The following is a 21,855-nucleotide window of genomic DNA, read 5'->3' on the forward strand; positions in this document are numbered from 1 at the left end:
ATGCATCTGGACATGAACAATTCTTAATCAGCATTGAGTTAAAAAAAAAATAGCTATTGCACTGGGCTGGTAAGAGTCTACAGCTCTATGTCGTGACACTGCTCCTCTGGTATAGGTCCTTTGCCTGTGGCTACAGGAAGTTGCTAAGACTTGTAATATTCCTAGAAAGCCACAGATGCACTTACTTTATTGTTACAGGCATCACTGGTGTAGACAAGTTAAAATTGGTTGCACTTAACCACTCAGAACCGCCTGCTGTACGCTAATAAAATTACAACTAATGCCTTTGAACCATCCTTTATGAATGTAAAAAGAAATTATGCTGCACAATGCTCTCCATTGCGTCAGACAAGTAAAAATAACTACCAGTGAATCACTTTTTTTAGGCACCACAAAATTCACAGCAGCTGAAGGCACTCAGCTCCGCCTGGAGCTCAGGCGGCTCCTTTAAGGCTGGCGCCATTTTCAGCGCTGCCCGGCACCAAGATGGCGCCGCCGCCCTCACTCTCTCCTCCCACCCTTCCCTCCCACCTCCCTATGGAGCGCGCCCTGCACAAAGATGGCGCCGCGCCCTGTCGCCGTGCCCACCCCCAAGATGGCGGCGGGACGGGGCCATGGTGGCGGTGCTGGCCGGGTGAGGTCAGATCCGGGGCGGAGCCGCTGCGGGCAGGGCGGACAAAAGGCGCCGGAGCGGCGTAAGGGAGGGTGGGCGTCGCGGGCAGGTGGGTGCGGTGGGTTCCCGTCACGGCCGCGGCGGGCAGGTGGGTGTGCCGCGCTCCCCTCACGCCACGGGCGGGCTGTGGGGACGTGTCCCCCTGTGGGGTGATGTCCCGGAGGGGATGGGGTGGGTCGCCGGGTCGGGGAGGGCGCGGCTGAGGGGGCTCGGAAGCGGCGAGCAGGAAGGATTTGCTGAGTAATTGGGCAGCGATTCGGTGTCTCCGTGTCCCGCCGTCCCTGCTCGCACCCGCCCGGGCAGGGGGGTCCTCACCCGGTCTGTGGGGCGAGGCGGGGCCGGGGCGTGCGCGCCGTCCCTCAGCGAGAGGAGGACGCCGCTGCTCGTTACCTGCGGACGGAAGCGCGGTGGGATTTATTTATATCTCCCGGAGGATGTTTGTTTCTGTGTCCGGAAAGCCGCGGTGGAGTGGCGGCGGCGGGTGCCGAGGTGTGCTAGGCTGAGGCTGGTACACATTGCCTGGAGCGGGGAGAAGGTCAGAGAGTCCTCTCCTCCTAGTGCTACCTTTGCGGCACTGTGGTACGGCTAAAATGCAATGGCTTTGGATGCCAGGGTGTTGCTTCAAAATCTGTCAGCCCGAATGGTAACTTTGGGATCAAGAGGAATTAACCCTCGGACATCTTCAGCATTGTGGGGTTGGACTTGCTCCCACTGATGTCTGTTCTTTCTCATTTCTTCTTGTTGACACAGCGCTTTCCGATGTTCCGCAGTCCTCTCCTACATGGCTGGGAGACTGGATGCTTGAGAGATCCCTCTAAGGATCTGCTCTCTTGTCTGTTTTCCCATGCCCCGTGCTGACATGCAGGAAGCAAGGAAAAAAACCTCCAGCCCTGTTATAATTTTTGTTGATGGTGCTAAACTGCTTCTACTTCAAGAGGATATGTGGTGTGACAGAAGGGGCAGTTGCTTGAATCTGGAGTGGTTAGGAGTGTGATCTATGCTGTCTGATACCCCTGATAGTAACATTTAAAGAGGATCAGGCCTTTCAGACTAGAAATTAGGCAGTAAAGTAATTTTTTTCCCCATCTGACAATGATCTGTTATTCTGCCTCTACTTGTGTAGACTTAGTTGTGATATTAGTATTCAGCATCTCTTTTGGCTGGGTCTGCAACACCTGCCTTTTGGTAACTTCTGTCAGAATAACAGATGCTGGAAATTCCTTCCTGCTGAGTTTTACTTGACTCCTAGTGTTCTTGCTATATTTCCAGGTATCAGCATGTCTCTTTCTGGCTCCCAGTGACCCTCTGAGTTGTTTGTTGCTTCTTAGATACTGTTTTCTGAGCTTTTACATGTCCCTGTGTAAACTCGATCCCATTTTTTTTTGCTGATAATCTGTGTTTCATTTCAGGGAAACTGTTCCCATGGCTTGTGGGGAGTGCAGCACTTCAGCACTCGCTCGGGATCCAGCAAGTAGGAATATCAGCCACTTCCAGCACAGAGAACTGACGTGCAGATAGCAGAACCCTGCTGCAAGGTGAGGGCTCTGGGCCAGCTCTGAGTGGTCGAGCCAAAAAAAAGGAAAAATAACAGTATCCTGCTTAAACATAGATGCAAAGTACAGTACATGAAATAATTTATATGGAGGAAAGGTTGTTGGTCAGACAGTGATGGGGAAAGTGGTGGTATTTAATTGTGGTGATGTTAATTAAATTCTGGGAGCCCTTAGCCAGCTTGGAGATGACAAAGGAACTGAACCTTGTAAAAAGTAGAATATAACAGTATATAACCACCCATAAAACTAAATCCTGGCCACATAAACCCTGACTTATTACTGCACTTAACGGTAAATACAGAGGCTGCCCAGTAAATGTTTTGGTGACTGCTGCCTGAAAGGAGTGCAGCTGAGAAATTTGGTTTGGTTTGAGCTGTTGGGTTTGGTGGGTGCCCTTCCATTTCCCATGGGGTAATGTTTGTCCTCCTGTACAGGCGTCTCTAGGCAACTTTTCCCAGTGCATTCACCTGTGTGGGTGTCAGTTGGGCAATGGCAGAAACTAGTTGCAGGAGTCTCCCAGCTTCCTTGGTTCTGTACTGGGGCAGTGATTAAGGGGATTGCAGAGTTCTGTGCCCATCTTAAATTCTATCCAGCTTGGCTGTGTTCTGAGCAGGGATGTGCAGTGTGTTGATTCCAGAATAGAAGAAATCCCTAAGGCTTGTCTGGTGTTCTGGCAGTTCACTGACCCTTTTCTTTTTTTAACTTTGTCGTGGTATTTAAAAACTCTTTTAATTCTTGTAGGTCAAAGACAACATGCATAAATATTTCCTTAAAGCATGCCAGAAGCCATGTGTTAAAAGCTAATGTTGCCATGTTTGAGATGTGAGTGCCTGAAGCTTTCCTGTGATGATTTTCTGAAGCTGGTTACATTATAGTAACTACTGCAGGCAGTCAGATGGTCTGTGGTTTGGGGATCCCTGATGGTATTTTAAAAAAATTAAATAATCAGTGAGGTCACTGTTTGATTAGAGCAGGCTTTTTAGAAGCCTTCATGTCCTTCTAACACATACTAAAGAAGGTTTTTGTAGTAGAATAGTTCAGAAGCAAGCCTTTTTGTGTTTAACTGAGCTTAACTGGTATCTCAGAAAATAGAGGGGCACTATCTGGTGAGTGGTGCTGGAGAAGGGTTTATTAGGATTAATTTATGGGGCTCATTACAGCGAGGAGAGATGTGCACAGCTATTGTTTTGGTAATGGTTAAAATTCAGAGTCTTTTCAGCTGCAGTGTGGCGAATCTCCCTTTATGCATTTTTATAAGTGTTTTCAAACCTAGCCTCAGTTTGGGATATACACACTAATACTGAACAGGCATTCAGCAGTCTACATGCTTTGGAGTGTATATCTTGAATGTTTCCAAGCAGCTTTTATCTTAAACAGTTGATGTGGTGCATGTGTCTTGTATTGCAACTTGAAATCAGTTCCTATAGCTGGGTTGTATCTGCCATTCCTGCTGCTGTGGAACTGCTTTTGAAACTAAAAGGTATTCAGTCCTGACCCCCCTGCTGAAGTAACAGTGCTGCTGTTACACAAGCATTGTTACAAGCATTGTTGTGTACATGTTAACATGTGATATAAAATTACCTTAGCAATTCACAAAGCTCCTCTGGTGACTGCTGCTCCTGTAGCTTCAGCCTGCTTCTGTGCACAGTAAAGATGTGTGTTGGACTAATTAGCAGGGTCTCCTTTAGAGTTGTGGTTTTATCAGGCCTTGATGATGCAGGGTGAGGTGATCTGTCCTCTATTAATTAATACAGTCAGAAAATGTTCTGAGCTGGAAGTCACAGTTTTGGAGCTGGTGGTCCTGAGGGCAAGCCCTGTAGGGCATGTATGAACAGGTACTTGCTCCTCTTTGCTCAGACTGGGGCAAAATATTAGTCTGCTGATAGTTGATGCCTTAATTGTCTTGCATTGCTCTTGTCTCTGTCATCTTTCATCCTGACTGGCTCAGCTCTCAGAGCTTGAAAATAGTTGTGGTAACACCCATGGATTTGTGCATGTTCTGACAGTCTGTCATCAATGAATTAAGTTATCCTTGCTTGGAATTTAGTGTTGATTTCTGATCTGTTGTTAGTTATGCCAAAGCTCTGCTCTATCTACCCTTCCAACAGAAAACTGAGAACAGCTGGTTCCTCCAGCTCTCAGTGCTGGAGTTCAGTGCTGAAGAGCCCCCTCCTGCATCTGGTGAGGTGCTTGGAGCTGGTCTGGTTTTCTTGAGTTGACAAAATTAATTCAATCACTTGTATTAGGCAGCACAAGGCACTGCTTCGTTGTGTCCTGTTGGAGGAAGATAGTTGTACTTTTCCAAGACAGCTTCAATTCCCTGTCCTTGAAGCATTTTCGTTATGTCAAAGAGAAAATTAATTTTGGATAGGAAGCCTGTGGCCATGTACATTCATAATTTATAAGCTGACACAGCCATTTTGCTCTGGTTTACATCAGTGTTGCAAGTCATCTGATGGACTTAAATTTACAACACCAGCACACAGACCCTGCCCCAAGTGTCAGTGATGCTGGTAACTACAGACTGTGCTCAGTTCTGTGCGGCTGGGGCAAAACACTGTCAGGAGGCAGAAAATATGGCAGGTCAAGCCAAGTCTAGCATGGGTTGTTCTGGTGGTGCAGCTGTTCTTCCATGTACTTGTCAGGGCATGCATTGTTGTGTGATGGTAAACAGGAGCTGTTGCACTAGGCTTAAGAGTGACAGTCTTGCATCTGACAGAGTCAACTAATGGGTAGGTGTAAAGATGATAAAATACTACCCCTAATGTAGGTGGATGATTTTTTTAAATGAACTTCAATAAAGACAATGTGATGCAGTGAATTCACTTGATCCTGCTTTGTCATGTGGCTTGGGTGGGGCTGAATGTTGTGAAAACCACCTTGCCCTGCTTTCAGTGTTGGGTTCACTGCCTGTTCCACTGAGAGAGGAGTTTAAGTTCTGGCAGCTGCTCTTCTACCAGTCTCCCTGTCAAAATGATAAATGGCCCTTTTAACTTGACACAGAATCATAGAGTGGTTTGGGTTGGGAAGGACCTTAAAGATCTTCTAGTGATCATATTCATTTTTCTGCCTCAGAAGATGTTTTGTCCCACAGGAGGGGTTTATCTTTTTAAAGCAGAAGGGGCCTGATACAGGAATAATGGTTATTTAGGGCTTTGGCATCTGGCTTCACTGCTGTTTTGTTCTAAGCAGCAAAGGACAAAACAACCTGAGTTGTTCCATGTCATGTCTTGGGCTTTTCCAGTTGATCATGTGGCTGTTCTTGAGCTTGGAAGGTTTTCTGAGGGGTGCCTGAAAGCAGCTCTGTCTTCAGCCTCCCTTTTTTTCCCCTCTCTTAATTCTAGACCTAATAAACATGGGGGAGGAGAAACATAAATTCCCAGTCCCATTTCTGCCTAGTAAGCTCTTGCATTTCCTGGTTTTTGAACAAAGAGCTCAGTGTCATGCCCTTCTTTAGGATTTCAGGTGGCAGCTTGCAGAGGAGGGAAGCTCTGTTCTGTTGAAAACTTACTGTAACGTGTTGTAGCTCGTTAATAATCAGGGCTGTAGTCTTGAAAGCATCAAGGCTTTTTATTTGCTCTATCCACCTCTGATGCTGTCAGCATCTGAACAACTCCCTCTTTCTCTGGGCTTCTGAGAGGTAAGAAGTTCTGTCAGCAGGGTTTGACTTGTGCTTTGCAGTCCACAATCTTAAAATGAAATCAACTGAGCACTAAAAATGTGTAGATGAAACTAAACGGTTGCCTCGTTCAGCATAAAATTCATCAACATCTACTTACCCAGAACTGTTTTGTGAAACTAAAGGTGAGGATTTTCTTCAAATCAGGGGAGTATGTGCATTCTTGTATGTGTCTTAAGGTTGTGCATATAAGTGCTTTCTGACCAGTAGCTTTGTTAGTAACAGAATGGTCAACAGAAAAGAAAGAGGAGGCTGGATAAAGTATTCAGCAATGATGAGTCAAGCTGACAAACTGGCCATGAAACAGAGCAGTGATGTTGTTTCTGTTCACTCTGTCCCGAGCTGGATGTGCTGGCCAGCAGCTGCAGGCAGGAATTTGAAGTACTGTTTAGCTAGGTGTCTGTTTACAATAGGTCAATCTTCAGTTTTTGAAATTAAATGGTTTTGGATAGAGGAATTGTCAAAATCAGAGAATAGGTACTCTGTTAATACCTGTGGTTTGTGGGAAGCATTCATGCTCTCAGCTCTGTCAGTCTTTAAGTAGGTACTGCTTTTATGCTAGATGCATTTAATCTTGTTTCTGGATGGTTTTACTGTGCAGGTGTGGTTTGTTCAGAATGTCCCTGTTACTCCAACATGACTGATTATCTTTCTCCTCCAGGTGTGTTTGGTAAAACATAGGATTAGTACTTGGTGATGCTTATGGTTGGCTGAAGGCTGGGTAGGTTTGGCAGGCTGGTTATGTAAGTCTGGAACTGCTGTTTCTTCACCCGGGACAGCCTGTTCAGCATTAGTGGGGAGGCTGTAGGTTTGTGCCCAGCAGGCTGAGGCAGGGATGGTCCCTGGTGGGATGGAAATCTGGATCCAGGTGAATTTCCAGGCCCTGAAGAGGTATGTAGTAGCCAAGCATGGAATGTGTAAGTATTTCAGGAGCATATTTATTTAGGCAGGATTGATCCTGTTGTCTGATAATGGGGCTTTAGCATACAGAACTTTTACTGAACAGTCTCAGATGTTGCTGCTCTAAACTGTCCTCAGCTTTTATCCTTTATTGAATAAAAGCTCAAAGTAGTGTTGCTTTAAACTCTCCAATCTAAAGCCATTCTGAGGGGGCAGGGGTTGGGGGACTGCTCAGGGACTGTGTGGTAGATGTGTCTGGTAAGTTGACAGGAGTTTAGACAGAGAAGTTTTGATGTATCAACTTAGGCAAGTTTAGTGAAGTCAACCTGTCCTTAAACTTAAGCAGTCTTTCAGAATCTCAGTATTGATGAGATGGCAGAGATAACTACACTGTAAATACATTGTTTGTTCCTGAGCTCCAGCTGGAAGGCTCTGCAATTTGAAGTATATATGAAGGAGCTTGGACCCTTCTTCACCAACACTGCTCTGACACTGAACTTCTGCAGCATCCCATGAACTCTCCCAGCTCGGTCAGGTCCCAAGTCCTCGGCCTTGGCAACTAGGATTGCTCCCAGTCCTACGGCAGTAATTACCGTAGTCAGTTCTCCTGCGGGGAAAAGCAGTCTCTGTGCAGTAACTTCCCTGCTTTCCCCTTTCCCTGACCTCTCACTGGATTGGTAACCCTGGTGGCCACCCTCCTTTCCCTGGAGACCAAACCCCCCTGCCCAGCCCGTAGCTCCGCCCCGCACCCCTTCCCCTTCTTAAGCTGTCTCCTCCACGTGGTCGGCTTCTATTTTACCTCGCTCCATTCCCTTCAGGCACATGTGATATTCTCCGCTGGAATAAAACCCTGCAAAAAGTGCCTTTCTTGCCTCTGTTGCTGAGCCAGCTGTGGTGAGTGTTGAGTGAGGGTCTGAGTGCATTGCCTAAAGGTTATCTCAACTTGCTTTTCTACAGGAAAGGCTTTTGTGGGACAAATTATAGGCAGCAGCAACCACTGCTCCAACACCCACATTTTTAAACTTCCTTTTCCGTAGTTGTTCCTGTCCATAAACTCAGTCACTCAGTTCAGGTGTTCTGTGCTCAGCCCTGGGTGAGGCTGTGTGATAGAAGTGACTTGGCAAATACAGCTTCTTCACAATGGATGTTTTGCTGCTGACATGCTGTCCTGGAATCCAACTCTTAAAACGAGCAGAAGCTTGAAATCTCCAGTGTGCTGGTCTGGGATCTTGGTTTGCTCTTGGTCACAAGGGAGGTAACTTTATTTCTGGCCAGGTCTCTTCGTGCAAGGATTGCTCCCAGTCCTACGCCAGACTAATGCCCTCCATGTAAATCCTTCTGTTCTACTGCCCATGTTGGGAGAGTTGGTGTTCCAGCTACCTGTGTGTTTTCTTCCTATAGAGTGGTGGAACTCCCAGTCCTTGTGGGGAAGAATCCTTCTGTGCATGGGAGAATCAAGTGACAGAGATGAGCCCTGAGAATTTGACTTTTAGTCTGCTGTTGTCATCCACCCCGGCAGCAAAACTGCTCTAATCCACCATGGAGGATGTTGCAACAAGAATCATGTTCTAAAATCATTACAGGATGGAGTTCACAAAATAAAGATGACATTTGGTGACCAGATCCATCTCCTGATGTAGAACCATCAGGAATTAGAACTGAATTGCATGCACAGGGACTCTGGTGAGGAGGGATGTGACTTTCCCCATCTACTTTTTCAAGTTTTTGCTGAGTACTTTTCCCTTTTATTGCAGACACTGGGAATAAGTTTAGATAAGATAACAAATTTCAGCTCCTGCAAAAGTGGCCCCTAGTTTTATTGTTCGTCTTTGGGACTTGAATGGGATTTCCACTACAGCCAGAAGTGGGAATTTGCTGTCAGTGTTGTTTTGTTCCCCTAGTGCCCCTGTCATTGTTCCTGGAAGGCGGGAGATTTCCTGCTCCACCCTGTTAATTGCTGACACTGAAGTGTAATAGGTTTCAAGGGATGCTCATGATATTTTTGTAGCTGTCTTGTAAGTGCACTGTGTAAAGGGGGATTTCCTACCCCATGTAACTGGTAAGCAGAATTAGGGAGACAGCTCTGCTAATTTCTTTTTTTTTTTGTTTCCTTCCTACATATCCTGAGCTACAAATCAAAGTGAGTAAAAGTTTCATTTCGTGTGAGAAAGAATTAAGCATTTTCTTGTTTGAACAAAATGAGTAAACCCAGCACTACAACACATGTTTGTAAACGTCATGAGACCCCAGTTCCTGAAAAGAAATCATGCCAGTTTCATAATCCTACTATGGAGGCTCTGATATTTCCTACAAGTTTCTCTACCAAGAGGGATGAAGGAGGAAGCAGGAAGGATCTTTGAAGACAAGTGGTATCAAGGCAAGAGGAAAAAGATAAACATATTTTTTCCCATTGATATGGAATAGGAGTAGATGCTTTCAAGAATAGCTGTTTAACTGCTGGATTAATTTCAGGTGTTCTGGTGTGTAGAGAGAACTTCTGTACTCTGCTTTATCCTGCACTTATTATTCCTGTAGTACTCACAGGCAGCTTTTCCTAAACGTATCTTGCATATGGGCTCTCCCCTCCTGAGGCAGGTGTATTCCAAGGAGGAAGCTGAAATGCCTTGCCTAGGGCTTGCAGCAAGGTAGTCACAGGACTGGGAGGGAGGCTTTCAAGACCTTGTCACTCTTCTCTGGCTGATCAGGTGCTCTCCAGAAGAGGTTCAGCTTTGCCTGCTCCCTCCCCTGTGGATGCACAATTCTCCTGCCCTGTTTAATGCAGTTCCTTCTGCTAAGGTGTGTCAGCCACTTCTCAGGGGCTCTGCAGTCCTACAGGACTTTTTTTTTTCCTCTGACAGTGCTCTAGATGGCTGTTTTCATCCCTTGTTTGTGACTTTCCTGGATGATCATTAATAGATTTTCTGTTCCTTGTTTTACTGAATCTGTTGAACAGGTAGTACCATATTTTCTTCTCAAAGTTACACACAAAAAAAAAGTGGCGTTTCCCCAGTCTGGCTTTTGTGATGGACTAATGTAGTGTTGGACCTGGATGGGCAGAAGGAAAAACTTTCCTTCAGAAATGTTTTTCATCTATCAATCTACCACCTGTAGTTGCTGGAAACCTTCCTAAGCAGCACTGAGCCAAAGCTGTAATTTGATAATTTAATGTTGTAAACAGCAAACCAAAGAATAGAGTTCTGTATTTAGTGTCTCTAGGGAATGTGGTGCTTTTTGAGTTCATGTTAGGAATGGCTTTCTTTGCAATTCAGTGGTGGAAGTTAATTTTAAATAACTTGAATTCTACCAAAGCAGGTGGTGTGAGCATCCCCCCCCTTGTCACAGAAGGCTTTGTCCCAACTAGTGATATTGAGCTTTTGGCACTCTATGACTTGTTGGACTATTTGTACAAACCTTATGGCTTGGGGTAGCATGCTTGAATTTTTTTCTCCTTTATACTTGAATTGTGTGAGTTTCAAAATGACTGAAAGATCAGTGCTTGTCTTGCTCCTGAGCTTTGCTAGAAGGATGCTGTGGTATTACTGCTTTTTTGCCATCATTAGAATGAGGTACAGTGACTCCATAATCTTCTGTGTTACCTGTCAAATATGGGAATTTTGTGAGCTCCATTATCCACGGGTCAGTCAGGCTTTGGGACTTTCTATGGCTTGTTGAAGAGCATGCTCAAAGTTTCATCTGCAAGTCTAAAGGACAGAATAAGCACTGCCATCAGGCCTGTGCTTCCCAGAACCTTTTGATTTCCTTTGTGACATTTAAATCCCAGCTGAGATGAGCTCTAGGTGGGAGTGGCTGGTCAGAGAAGCAAATTCTTCGAAGTATGTTTCCCCCTTTCTCTATTTCTGAAGTAAGGCAAAAACCCAGCTGCTACAGCATTTCAATACTGAATTTGTCAGAAGGCAAGTAGCTAATCTTTCCTTGGAGAATTAACACAAAGGAAGGAAGCCAAAATTACTTACTTGGAAAAGTCATGATATTGAGCAATGTTTTTTCTCTTTTCTAGCTTGTTTTATGAATGTCATAATGAGTTGCATCAGAGAAGTGTTTATAGGAAACATGACTCTCTTGTATGTAGATCTTTTTCATTGCCCATTCAATCTGACAACCAGCCATATGCAGAATTTTATGTAGAAGCAATAATAAACCAATGATAAATGTGCTCAGTGTGTAGATTTTATCACTTCTAACAGTGCTGGCAAATTCCTTCATCCCTGAAATTAAATCCCTAGATAAAACAGTAAATTTCCAAATACTGGTCTGGTCAAGGGAGCTAAGTCTGCCCTGTGAGCTTTCTTTGGGTGAGTCTTACCCCCCCGACTGCTAACAATAAGTGCCACTTCTGAGGTTTTGTGACAATTTTTCTGTCAGGGAAGGCTGAACAAACTTCATGGCCTGAGCTGTAGCAAATGACTCACAGGCAGCCTCATTCATTTGTCTCACAGTTACTTGAAATTGCATCTCTGCTAATCCCAGTTTTGCTATGCCAGCACTTAACATGTGTTTTCTCATGCCCTCTTGAAGAGCAGAACAAAACTCTTAAAGTTATTTCTGGTTTGCTTCCAGGTGAATCATGATTCCAGTCACTGAGCTGCGCTACTTTGCTGATACTCAGCCAGCCTATCGCATCCTGAAGCCATGGTGGGATGTCTTCACGGACTACATTTCCATAGTGATGCTGATGATCGCTGTGTTCGGAGGGACGCTCCAGGTCACCCAGGACAAAATGATTTGTTTGCCCTGTAAATGGGTTACCAAAGACTCTTGCAATGACTCTGTCAGGGGATGGACAGTGGCAGCCCCGGAGCGTACCTACTACAACACTAGTCTTGTTCCTTCTGCTGATTCGGGGCCTACAGGGATCCGATACGATCTGGACCGGCACCAGTACAACTATGTGGATGCGGTGTGTTATGAGAACCGTCTTCACTGGTTTGCCAAGTATTTTCCTTATTTAGTGCTGCTACATACCCTCATCTTTCTGGCTTGTAGCAACTTCTGGTTCAAGTTCCCAAGGACCAGCTCCAAGCTGGAGCATTTTGTGTCTATTTTGCTTAAGTGTTTTGACTCTCCATGGACAACGAGAGCATTGTCTGAGACGGTGGTGGAAGAGAGCGATACCAAACCAGCATTTGGAAAAATGAATGGCTCCATGGACAAGAAATCCTCCACAGTCAGTGAGGATGTGGAAGCCACTGTTCCCATGCTGCAGAGAACAAAGTCTCGAATTGAGCAAGGGATTGTGGACAGGTCTGAGACTGGTGTCTTGGACAAAAAGGAAGGTGAGCAAGCCAAAGCACTCTTTGAGAAAGTGAAAAAGTTCCGTACTCACGTGGAAGAGGGAGACATAGTTTATCGCCTGTACATGAGACAGACCATAATCAAAGTAATCAAGTTCATTCTGATAATCTGCTATACTGTGTACTATGTCAACAACATAACGTTTGATGTAGACTGTAAAGTGGACATTGAGAGCTTGACTGGCTACAGGATGTACCGCTGTGCTCATCCTTTGGCCACTCTTTTCAAAATCTTGGCTTCTTTCTACATCAGTTTGGTGATTTTCTATGGTTTGATCTGCATGTACACCCTGTGGTGGATGTTGAGGCGGTCACTCAAGAAATACTCCTTTGAGTCCATCCGTGAGGAGAGCAGTTACAGTGATATTCCTGATGTGAAAAATGACTTTGCTTTTATGCTCCATCTGATTGATCAGTATGACCCCCTCTACTCCAAGCGCTTTGCTGTCTTTCTGTCAGAGGTGAGTGAGAATAAATTGCGGCAGCTGAACCTCAACAATGAGTGGACTTTGGAGAAACTACGCCAGAGGATCACCAAAAACTCTCAGGATAAGCTGGAATTGCATCTTTTCATGTTGAGTGGCATTCCTGACACAGTGTTTGACCTCATTGAGTTGGAGGTCTTGAAGCTGGAGCTTATCCCTGATGTCACTATTCCCCCCAGCATTGCTCAGCTCACCAGCCTTAAAGAACTGTGGCTCTACCACACAGCTGCCAAAATTGAGGCCCCAGCCCTTGCCTTCTTGAGGGAGAATTTGAAATCTCTCCACATCAAGTTCACAGACATTAAGGAGATTCCTCTTTGGATTTATAGCCTGAAGACACTAGAGGAGCTTCACCTGACAGGGAATTTGAGCGCTGAAAACAACCGGTACATTGTGATAGATGGACTGAGGGAGCTGAAGAGGCTGAAGGTGTTGAGGATGAAGAGTAACCTCACCAAGCTGCCGCAGGTGGTGACAGATGTTGGTGTGCATCTTCAGAAGCTTTCCATCAACAATGAGGGCACCAAGCTCATTGTCCTCAACAGCCTTAAGAAGATGGTCAACCTGACAGAGCTTGAGCTGATCCGGTGTGACTTGGAACGCATTCCTCACTCTATCTTTAGCCTCCACAATCTGCAGGAAATAGACCTGAAGGACAACAACCTAAAGACTATTGAGGAAATCATCAGCTTCCAGCACTTACATCGTCTCACTTGCCTTAAATTGTGGTACAACCACATTGCCTACATCCCCATGCAGATAGGCAACCTGACCAACTTAGAACGCCTTTACCTGAACCGTAACAAAATAGAAAAGATCCCTACCCAGCTCTTCTATTGCCGAAAACTTCGGTACTTGGATCTCAGCCACAACAACTTAACTTTCATACCACCAGACGTTGGACTTCTTCAAAACCTGCAGAATCTGGCTGTGACAGCCAACAGGGTAAGTGAGCAAAGAGCTGAGTTGCTGTGTGAGGAAATAGTGCTGGCACTTCTGTTATCTGTGTGATTAAACATGCTGCGAGGATCTTGGATACAATGACTGCTTTTGTATCTCTCTGAGGGGTTTATATAAGGCCAAACATTGCAGATAGCTCCAGGGCAAACCTGTCTTCCAAGAGTCCTTGTCCTGTTGCATTTCCTCTCTTAACAGTGAGACTGCTTCCAAGTGCCAATTAGAGGCTGTTTAGAAACCCTGCAAGTCAGTTGTTTCTCTGCAGTTGGAAACATGTAGTCTCTAGACTGGCATCAATTTGGGGCTTAAAACGGAGATCTGAGAAACTGTAGTCTTAATCTAAAACTATGTGCTTAAACCTGTCTACTTCAGACATGTACATACACTGTGGGAGCAGCCATGTAAGGAATGCATGTCTGGCTTCCAGTTTTCCTTAGAGTAGTTCGCATTTGCAGAGAGTACTCCATAGTTTGGTCTTGTAAACATGTGCTTTTTGTTTCAGTCTAAGTGCAGGGCAGATAAGAGAGGATGACCAAGTGTTCGCTGCTGTCTGATTACCATGAAATGTTTCTTGGCTTGTGTTGGAGGGTGTTTATTTGCTTAAAGCAAACTATACCCGTGTCTAGTTCTTTGTTTAAGACTAAGGAGACTTCATTTACCATGTCTGAGAAAGCTGAAACTTTGATTCATTCTGTCTGCAAATTCCTGGGAGATATTTTCCCTTTGATTTATTATCACCTAAAGTTAAAAGAGCATCATAAGTACAAATTGCAGACAGATAATTAGGTTCTTCTGGGACCAAGGAGAATTGTCCTGGAGTAGTGCTAGTTTTCATTGTCATACATCAAGGTCCTTCCTACTATTGGTGAGATCTGTTCCTAGCTGAACACTGCCAGATTGCTTGTGAGAGGCACACAACAGCTTGAGGGTGGTTTGGCTTTTCACAGAAGTGCTCTCAAATAAAGTATTTAATTGCTAATGTATTTCAGTATTAGTCAGGGTTCCTAAAACTCCAGCCATATTTTGAGGTTGGTGTCTGAAAGCTTGTGCTTCTGCAGACAAGGGGCAGTCATTCAGCAATTCCAGCTGAACATCTGCTCACTGGGGTTTCCTGGCACTGGAGGATTGTGCATCTGTTTGTGTGGGTGGCTGAAGCTCTGGTAAACTTTGTGGTATGTTACTGTTAGAACTCAGATAATTCTGCACCATTTGCCTTCTGGCAGCCTTCCTGGCACAGCTTCCCAAGGGTTAATCTGCAGTGTATCCTCTGCAGTTCTGAGGTGGGGCTATCGTGGATGAGTGGATTTAGAGGCAGCTCCATTTCCTGCAGCACATTGTGGCGCCACCCATTTCTCTGGAAAAAAAACCAAACATGAAAAACATGCAGCAGGAAGGCTGGAGCAGCCTTTGTTCCAGTGTGTTCAGAAACAAAAGGTGTTGAGGACCCCACGGAACAGCCGACCTGTACTAGATACCTTGGCAAGCCAGAATTACTGACAGCCTGGTTACTCCCAGTAAATGGTGACAGCAAGAAACACAAGGACGGGTAGACTGGCACTTCCCAAGGCCAGGAATTATCTCAAATGTCCTCTCCTAGCTCAGCAGTCTTAGTAAATAGAGACCTCTGGAGTTGGCTGGCACTACTGTCTTGTTCTGGAAAGCAGTGTGTTCTAACACATTGCTTCCTTCCTAAACCAGTACTTGTCCCTCAAATAACTCTTATTATTTTCAAGAGTCTGTGATCATATGTTGCTGTTTGCAAAACACTCTAGTACCAGTAACAATGACTGCATTGAATTGTCTCTAATTGGTCTGGTTTCATCTTGGCTTTTCCTTAGATTCCTCCTCGTTCAGAATGGATTACAGGCTAATTTAGCCACAAATTATATGCTACATAATTTGAGTTTTAGAAAAGTTGTGTTTGCTTTTAAAGGCAAATGATAGCCTCCAAGCTGAGACTTTGTATTAAGGGGAGAATCCCGAGTTGCTGCATTTAGTTTCTAGCCTAGTGTTTGCTAAACCTTAGCCATAGAAAGAATTTCTTTGGGAAGACTGCACTATTACAAGGATTTGCTAGAAATAAGACTTATTAAATTAGTGATTCATGGTTACTTGAAGATGGTGCTGGTGACTTTGTTGTATTTAAGCACTGTAAAAAACCTCTGTGACTTGGAGCTTAGAAAGTCTTTGCAACATTTTGCAGCCCTACAGAAATGATGGAAGAAGATTCCCAGTTCTCAGGGCCAGGAGATTGTGCCCATGTAGCCTCTGTCGCCTTACAGCCCTACTAGAAGTCCTGATTAAATCCAGTCTTTGTTCAGTGTAATGTCAACTGTAGAATGGTGTCTTAAAGCAAAGGAGCTAAGATCCAATGACAGAGTAAAGGATTTGGGATGGAAAGAAGGCAATAGAGATGAAAGCCTGTGACAGTATAGGCCAGCTGTGAGCAGGTTTCTGGTCCTATAATCCTGGCCTTGGATACAATACCTGCTTTAGCCATCATCATTGGTGATCTCCTGCAACTACAGCAGTGTTTGAAAGAGGAATCCATACAATCATAGTGCTGGGAGCACGCAAAGCAGGAAGCTCAGAAAACAAGAACTCACTCAAGGGAGAAGTGGACTATTGAAAACAATGACTCTGTAAACCTTGGAGCTTCGTGTTGGCTTGTTGGTCACCTGTGAAGGTGTCTGTTGATGACTTTGCCTATGATTGGTTTCTTTTTTTCAGATTGAGAGTCTCCCACCAGAGCTGTTCCAGTGCAGGAAGCTGAGAACCTTGAACCTGGGAAACAACGTGCTGCAGTCCCTGCCCTCCCGGGTGGGAGAGCTGACCAATCTGTCGCAGATAGAGCTGCGAGGGAACCGCCTGGAGTGCTTGCCTGTGGAGCTGGGAGAGTGCCCGCTGCTGAAACGCAGTGGGCTCGTGGTGGAGGAGGACCTGTTCAACACCCTGCCCCTGGAAGTCAAAGAGCGTCTGTGGAGGGCAGACAAAGAGCAATCTTGAACCCCTGAGGAAAGGGGAAAGCCTCTGATCAACTAGAAGGAAGCAAAAGGCCATTTCAGTCCCCTTTCACCCAGATGCTCCCCTTTCTCCACTCCAATCACTATCAAACTGGCCAAGGAGTACTTGACAAACATGACTCTGAATGAGTCAACTTCTTGCCACAGATGCAGGATGGGGGAGGCTTGGGATCAGGATGTGGATCAAGACACATTAATTGGCCTCTGAGCAGGGCCCAGGGGGAATTAGAGGTGTTGCTGTTCTTCTGGACAGGAATTGGGGTGAGGTGGATAGTACTGGTGAGAAGAAATGACTTGAACAGAGGAGAAAATGAATGTAGGGATTGCTGCATTGCTCCTAATAGGGCTTATATGTGTCAGGGACCGAGGGAGTCCAGTGTCCTACAAGCAAAGATCAAGAGACAAGGAAACCTCCTTAACCTCCATCTCTGGGACAGCTGGTACTGCTCCCCTCGGACTTGGATTCAGTGAGTGAGCCCCCGATTGGGATGGGATAGGACACAGACAGCTAATTTTATCTAGATGCTGGCATTAGGATTTGGGAGATAAACATCTCACAGCTGCTTGAAGGCAGAATTTTTTTACTAGTTTTCTTTCCCCTTTGCACACTCCCCATCTTCTCTGCCCCTGGAGAAGGAACCAATCCCTTAAGATTGCACTACTGTAATGGTTTCAAGTCACTTGTTTGGGTGAGTAGATCACAGCATCCTTCTCCAGCTGATGTCCTGGAGGCACTAACTGACACAGTTCCAGACCTTTAGCCTGTTGTGAAAATGATGGTTATAGTGCAGGTGGGAGATCTGGATAAAAAGCGGTTGGACTGTCTAATCTACTCTCTCAGAAGCATTGAGTTGCTTCTGGCTTTTAGTTCCAAGTTACGTTTTATTTGCTGGTATTTTGTTGCATATCAAGCAGAAATGTACAACTGGCCAGTGTGTCAGGGGCTCTCATGGGGTTGGAGAGGAAATTTGGGGTTCCTCTGCACCTCTTGTCCCCAATTCTGCCTTCTCCCAAAATTAAGTTGTTAAATTAAGTTGTTCAGTGCTCTGCCAGTGTTTTGCATGGGCACAGTCTAGAGAGCTGCTTGATTGTTCTCTTCTGTTGTTCCTCTCACTTTAACAGCTGTCAGTTCCTGTTACATCTCTTGACCTAAATAAGAGGCTAATGCTGATTGAACCTGGTGCTGGAAAAGAAATCTTGTCCTATTGTTTGTTCCTTCCCTTTTCATTCCCTCAGTGTTAAGGAAAAGAATAAAAATCCTCTGTGGACTGAGCTCTTCTGACTTCCTAAAACAGAGCAGCCTTTACTGAAACAAGTTTGACCTGTTTGGTGGTATTTGTCAAAAGACCCCTCAATCTTCTGGGCTGGCAGAGGTAGATAATGTGTAACAGTTGCTGATTATCATGTTTTTAAGGTGGGGTGGTTAAGATGCCTCCGGGACACAAAGGTCTTGGTTTTTCTGTCAGAAGGAAGAGGAAGTGCCTGGACCTACAGGTCCTGGTTGTAACTCTGCATCAGACCAACAGGTCGGCTCCAAGGTGCAGTGCTGCAAGCTGGGGCATGAGAAGTTTGGAGGCCTCCCATGTGTACAAAGGGGGAAGCTACATCCAACTCCAGAGTGATTCCTGACAATCTGCCAGCGAGTGCCCTGGCTTAACACCTGGCTTGTGGTGATCCCGTGGATGTTCGGGCAATAGGGCACAGTGTGGCTCTCTTCATCAGATGTAAGATACGAAAAATATATATATACTAAATATGCTGAAACCATGAACAATGTTAACTGGACTCTGGATTTATTGATGTTCACATGCTTAAATAAAGCTACATTAAAATCAGGAGATCTGTTTATAAAACTGCTTTTAAGAAAAATGTAAATCTTGCTTCCCTTAGTCCATTCATTATGAAACATCTAAACAGTCCAGGGGATAATATAATTAAATCTCCATCTGGGAGGCAAGGTACTGTAAAAGCTTTCCTGGCTTCTAATAGAGTTAGTGTCTTGAAATTGTGTTAGAGCTGGGGCCGCAGCTGAAAGGATGGGGAAGGACTGATGCCGATTGGATTGTATTTGTATTTGCTTGAGCATTTTGGATTGCAGAAAAGACAGAAGTTGTTAGGTGGGCTTTGTTTCCTGAATAAAACAGGAATGGCTTCAGGCTTAGCTGCAGAAATGCTGTTTTCCAGTCAGTTCCTTGTGGTGGATGTGAGGGCTGTTTGGATGGTGAAGGAAACTTTTTTCCTTAGTCTGTGCTAAAAGATAGCACCAGAGAATAATGGCCACTGAATGGAGACGTGGACTCTGCTTGCTATTCAAGGCCACTGGCTGACTGTTTCATTACACAAGTTTTAGAGCAGGAAGGACTGAAAGGGCAAAGCACCCCTTGGGAGTTTCACCTGGCTCACAGGAGCAGTGAGATTTCTCCAGGATGTCTAGATTGGTGATGAGTGCTTTGACTCTTGATTGCAGGTGTGGTCTTAGTTATACAACCTAAACTTTGCACAGCTGGGTTAGAGTTTCTATAAGCAGCTCCTGAAAGTGTGCTGCAGTGCTTCTAGAAGCTTGCAAGCCTTCTGAACAGCTCTATCCCAGCAGGATGGGTGAACAACAGGCTGTTCTGCCAGAAGGGAGGTACTGCCTCCAGTTCCTGACCATGTCACAGTGCTGTGCTCCTGCTGCTTCCTGAGTAGAGACTGCCCTGGGCCTGAGGTGTGCAAAGTGATTGTAAAACTAGCTGGTAATTGAACATGCATGAAAATGCCAGCTATGTGCTGCTTTTGCAATAGTCCAAGCTTACCTCTTTTGGTTCTGGCTGCTGGGGCTTGAGAGCTTCCTGTGTGGCAGAATGGAGATGAGCAGTCTGATAACATTTTGTACTGGGAAACAGGTGGAACAAATACATTGTCAATCTGAAAGACAGCAATCTTGTTTACTTCTGATATGTGCTGCTTGGTCTCCCTTTTAATTCCAGAGTATCAGTCTCGTATGATGAAATGGAAAAAGCTTTAAAACTTCAAGGATATGATCTAGATCATGAGTCCTGAGCATGTTTATCACTGAGGACTGCTGCAAAACTTAACCCCACAGCAGAGCGAGTCACTTCCCAGACTTTTCTGGATTGCTCATTCTGTGAGCGATGTCCTTACATCAACAATCCATCCTCACTTGCGATCCACTTGCATGGATTATTCAATCCATGAATATTCTGTATTTTCCTTCAAGTGTCCATCAGACTGAAGCTTAGGGGGTTTATTTCTGACACAGATTGGTGCATTCAATTAAGCAGACAGTCACTGCTTTGGTCAGTGTCTTGTTCTAACAAGCTTTTCACAACAGTAGCAAACCAGATTATTATTTAGCTGCTAAACCATACAACAACTTTAATTAAACCCACCTGTTTCCTTAATAGCACTTCTGAGCTGAACAAGTTCTTGGAAATCACAAGGATGCTCATCCCATGTTAGGATTGAAGGTTAGTGACATGCACTTTACCTTTCCTGCTAAATACCCCAAAAAGTGATAAGTTGCAATTAATTATTTTGAACCAGCTGAAAGGCAAGGAATACCAAACCTATGAAATGTGTAAAATTGTGCTGTACTCTGACACTATGCACTGGAATGTTAGCCGAAGTTGTTGTTTCATATTACTTTCTGATTTTATTATTTGATTCCCACTTAATTTAGCAGCTGGAAGTATTTTACTCTGTCAGTCTGAGTGGTTAAATAGCTGTTACCGGTATCTTTCATGATGTGCTGGTCTTTCATTTTAATTGTCACTTCTTTTTAATAGCCTACCTCATATTTTTTTCTTATTACCATTTATACACTCCATTTAGCTCACTCCATTTTAATTAAAGTTCTTGGTGTTCATTACTGTAAATAGTATTAAGTGGCTTTCTGTTGCTGAACCACATGAAGCTATTTTTTTGTTTTTTTCCTCTTTAACAATTGATTCCAAGAATTTTGAGAACAATAACACATCCTTTACAGAGGATGACTTGTCTGGAAAAAAACTTCAAATTTTATTGATTCCTAGTCTGTGACATTGTTTCCTTTCCTTACCTCTTTTCCTGCTTTAGAATGGAACTCGCATGGTTTGAGTTCCTTGGATTTTTAAACTTTTTTTTAGTCCTCCTTCAGGGGAGGAGTAACTTTTTCCCCCCCACATCAATAGCTGTGCCTTCTCTATAGATCTGTTAATGTAACATCTCCCCAGAGGCACTTGCTCCCTGGAGTGTATTTGTAGCAGTGCCTGCCTGAAGCCAACTCATCCCTTGGATTTTTTTTCTTTAAACCATGGAGGGATTTCCTAACTTCTGGGGTGATTTCTCACTGCCAGACTACACTGTCATACTGTAAGTAGAGTCACCTGCTCTGAAGGTCACCTAAGGTAGGACTGTGGGGGTGTTGACTAGAAAAATTATTGCTTAAGCTTCACGTTTTAAGTTTTTCTTCCATTTTAACTCTACTGTTTGGCCACAGTGGATAATGTACTTTTCCCAAGGATGTGCCAAAAGTGAGTGAGTTTTCTGTCTTATCTCATTCTAACAGTGTACAAAGCACAGCTGGAATGGGGCAGGATTATTAAAGTTTGAGTCAGACCCTTCTCCCTCCAGCTGTGGCAATGGGTTAATGTTAAACTGCTTTGGGAGTATGAAATCCTCCAGAAATCTCATATCCAAAATCCAGTTTCAAAAGTAGTAGCACTTGAATTGCTGGACCCCAATGGCAAAGGTCAACTTTGTGTGAGTTCACACAAAGGCTTAATTAGGATTCCTGGAATTTTCCATCACTTCCTCCATTTCCTTTAAAGGAATTTTATTTGACAATGGAAGAGTTTTTCTGGAGGAGGGGGCTACTGAGCCTGAGTCATCTTTACAGCTGACAAATGTGTCCATTTCAATAAGTCACTACTCATGGCTTAAACATGGTTCACTCCCATTGTGTAAATGCACAAGCAGGGCTGTGGTTTGGCATCTGGGACCTGCAGTTGGTGTAACATTTCAGAATCATGACATTCACTTTGTACGTGGGATTGTTTGGGCAGCTGAGCAACAGCACCTTCCCTGTGAGCACTGAAGGCTGCTCTTGTTTGCTCTGAAAGACTTGTACAACTGGACACTTCACCAGAATAAAAGTTTTAATTTTCATTTTCTTCCTATGTCTGCTTTCTTTGGTGTTTCCTGTGTGGGAAGGCATTCAGCCCTCCATGATGTCACTTTTCAAAAGACAGATGTTAATGATTCCAGCTATTGTGTAGGTTTATTGGTTTCTT

The 21,855-nt window shown here is 44.6% G+C and overlaps 1 protein-coding gene across 6 annotated transcripts; it reads left to right on the forward strand.

Moving 5' to 3' along the window:
* The first annotated feature begins 550 nt into the window (after window positions 1-550).
* On the forward strand, window positions 551-21,728 carry LRRC8A (leucine rich repeat containing 8 VRAC subunit A). Of its 6 annotated transcripts, none has more exons than XM_072936562.1 (4): window positions 551-639; window positions 2,083-2,208; window positions 11,384-13,547; window positions 16,290-21,728. In XM_072936562.1, the coding sequence occupies exons 3-4, from the start codon at window positions 11,391-11,393 to the stop codon at window positions 16,563-16,565; spliced, it is 2,433 nt and encodes an 810-aa protein (XP_072792663.1). In that variant the 5' UTR covers window positions 551-639; window positions 2,083-2,208; window positions 11,384-11,390; the 3' UTR covers window positions 16,566-21,728. The 6 variants fall into 6 exon arrangements, with proteins under 6 accessions (XP_072792663.1, XP_002198222.1, XP_012433777.1 ...); XM_002198186.7 differs by having other exon boundaries at window positions 573-722; XM_012578323.5 differs by having other exon boundaries at window positions 631-761.
* Window positions 21,729-21,855: the final 127 nt, after the last annotated feature.

Source organism: Taeniopygia guttata, chromosome 17, assembly GCF_048771995.1.
Source record: "Taeniopygia guttata chromosome 17, bTaeGut7.mat, whole genome shotgun sequence".
Lineage (NCBI taxonomy): Eukaryota > Metazoa > Chordata > Aves > Passeriformes > Estrildidae > Taeniopygia > Taeniopygia guttata.